The 2956-nt window shown below is 33.8% G+C and overlaps 1 protein-coding gene across 1 annotated transcript; it reads left to right on the plus strand.

Moving 5' to 3' along the window:
- Nucleotides 1-644: 644 nt before the first annotated feature.
- Nucleotides 645-1807, plus strand: BBA_08267 (ATP phosphoribosyltransferase; the record flags this gene model as incomplete). Its single annotated transcript, XM_008603364.1, has 4 exons — nucleotides 645-661; nucleotides 748-782; nucleotides 850-1380; nucleotides 1437-1807. The coding sequence occupies 4 exons, from the start codon at nucleotides 645-647 to the stop codon at nucleotides 1805-1807; spliced, it is 954 nt and encodes a 317-aa protein (XP_008601586.1).
- Between the last annotated feature and the right edge of the window lie 1149 nt (nucleotides 1808-2956).

A 2956-nucleotide genomic window follows, 5' to 3' on the forward strand; every position in this document is an offset into this window, starting at 1 on the left:
CTTTTTATATTTAATTATACTTATAGTTACCTTATTTTATATCTTTTATATATTAGTTATTATTACTTAGCTTTTATAAAATTAAAATAAAATACCTTTAGTAGAATTTAAACCTCTAATCTATATACTAACTTAGATAGAACTCTCTAATATAGAACTAGTACTAATACTATTATTAGGAATTTCATTTTAGTTAAATACTATAAAGATTATAATATAAAGAAGGTAATATATACTAATATTAAGTAAAAAAAGTATTAAAAAAAGTATAAAAAGAAGTAGAGAAAATAGTAAGAGTATTATAGCGTAATAGATCTAATTAGTTTTTAACTAACTATTTTATAGAGTTAATTATTATATATCAAAGTTAATGCCTTTACAGTTGCTGTCTGGGTGGCTATGGTGGCTATATAATCTGTAGTACCCTACCACGAAGCGACGGGTGCGGGCACGTGTACTTAAAAATAGAGTACCTAACTACCTATGTCGGTCTGCCCCGCTGTCGGAGCAGAAATTCGACAGCTCCATCCAGGTAGTATTTATTGACTCACGGTAGATATCTCAACTTTGCCGTACACCTGCCTACCTTCAAATCCAACATCTCGCTACCATTTGTACTTCAATACTTTTTATTTTGTCGTCAAATGGATCTTGTTAACCAGTACGGATCCTTCTTCCTCATCTAGTCGCGTCACCAGCCAGCCACTTGCCCCGCGTCCTTCTGCTAACTTGTTCATTTGCCAACAGCCTAGAAGGCCGACTTTTGTTTGCCGTCCCAAAAAGTAAGATTGACATGCCGTTGTTGTGGCTTCGCAAATCCTCAAACACGTTATTGACGTATAATTATAGAGGGCAGACTCAATGCCGCTACCCTGAACCTGCTTGAAGGTGCCGACATCCAGTTCCGTCGCGAGAATCGACTTGACATTGCGCTCGTCAAGAATCTCCATATTGCGCTGATATTTCTCCCCGCTGCCGATATCCCAACCTTTGTAGGCCAGGGACGAGTCGACCTCGGCATCACTGGTTGGGATCAAGTCAAGGAATATGCTGCCGGCGTGAAAACCCACACGCCTACCACGGATAACGGTGCCGGATGCGAGACGGTAATGGACCTGGGGTTCGGTGCTTGCCAGCTCCAAGTCCAAGTTCCCGAACGGGGCAAATACATCTCGACAGCGGATTTGGTCGGCCTCACCATCGGTACTAGTTTCCCCAATCTGACGGCTGCACACTTTGCCAAGATCGAGGCTGGACTCGACCCCTCGTCGGTCGAGCAAACACCTGCGCAGCCTTTGCGTACCAACATCATTGAGCTAAGTGGCAGTGTTGAGGCTGCTTGCGCCCTTAATGTTGCTGAGGGTATTGTTGATCTAGTGGGTAAGCTACATGACACAGCACCGATCCAATGGGTGTTTGAGGCTGACCTGCAACAGAATCTGGGGAAACAATGCGCGCCGCTGGGCTGAAAGCCATCGATACTGTAGTCGAGTCCAGTGCCATCTTGATCAAGTCAACGAAGCCATCCAACGCCGAGTTGGTCGAGCTTATTGCCTCTCGGATCCGCGGTGTCATCACAGCGCAGAAGTTTGTGCTATGTCAATACAACGTTGAACGCTCTAAGCTTGTCGAAGCGACCAAGATTACCCCTGGCAAGCGCGCTGCCACCATCACGCAGCTTGACGCTGAAGGTTGGGTCGCTGTTAGCTCCATGGTCGAGAAAAAAAAGATTGCTCTGGTTATGGACGAATTAACGCGTGTAGGAGCCCAGGATATTCTCGTTCTCGACATACACAACACTCGATAGGCCTGGTAACGGGCTTGCACTCGAGAGTGCTAGGCCCTCAAGCACGACTTGGACTATGAGAAAGAGACATTTTTCGCTGTAGATTTAGAATCGCCTCGACACGGTAGCTGGAATGCTAGCTGATGTTGCTGTATAGTTGATGTTGCAATTGCAACTGGCTGAAAATAAACGATATAAGGAAGAAGCAGAGTATATACCGACGTCTATAGGGTCTTCTTTATTTACTTAATATATCAATAAATAGGTTATATATAGTTTATTTATTATAGAAATGTAGTTTATAAATATATATATATATATTATATTATAGCTTTTATTCTTTATAAGTTATTAATAATATTTATATATTTGATATTATTGATATATAGATATTATTAGATTAGTTATTAAATAGTATTAACTTTATAAATAAGTACTTTATTATAAAACTTAAAAGCTCTTAATTATAATAATATAGTTTAGTTATAGTAAATACTATTTATATTATATATTTATTAGATGATAATAGTAAAGATTATAAATAATAATAGCTAGTTTATTTAATATAAAAATTAAACTTAGCCTTAAATACTTAGATTTATATTAATATAATATAAACTTAATCCTTTTTAAGATAAAATTAATATAGTTTATCTAAAGTTTAAATATAATATATATCAATTTAATTAAAGTAAGTTATATTACTAATAATAGTTATATAGTTTAAATAAAGCTTATAAAAATAATCTATAATAATTTCTTAGCAGGTTTAATATAAGAAAACTAAGAGACATTAATTAATTAAAATTACCTTAATAAAGTTTATAACTTAACTAGTACTTTTATCTTTTATAATAATAAAAAAAACTATAATTAAGTTATACTAATACTTTATTATACTAGATATAAACCTAGTTTAAATAAAAACCTATCTTTTTTTATATTTAATTTTTTTATTATTATATTATAATTCTTAATATTTTTAGTAATTAATAACCTATTTATAATAAAATATTTATTTATTATAAAAAACTATATTTTATATTATTAGTTCATTAAATATTTTATTTAAATACATTAAAATTTATATTATTTAAATATATTTTTAAATAATTAATAAACTTTTTTTATTATTATTTCTTTTATAACTTTTTAAATATTTAAACAAAG

Source organism: Beauveria bassiana (genome assembly GCF_000280675.1).
Source record: "Beauveria bassiana ARSEF 2860 unplaced genomic scaffold BBA_S00033, whole genome shotgun sequence".
In the NCBI taxonomy this organism is placed as follows: Eukaryota; Fungi; Ascomycota; class Sordariomycetes; order Hypocreales; family Cordycipitaceae; genus Beauveria; species Beauveria bassiana.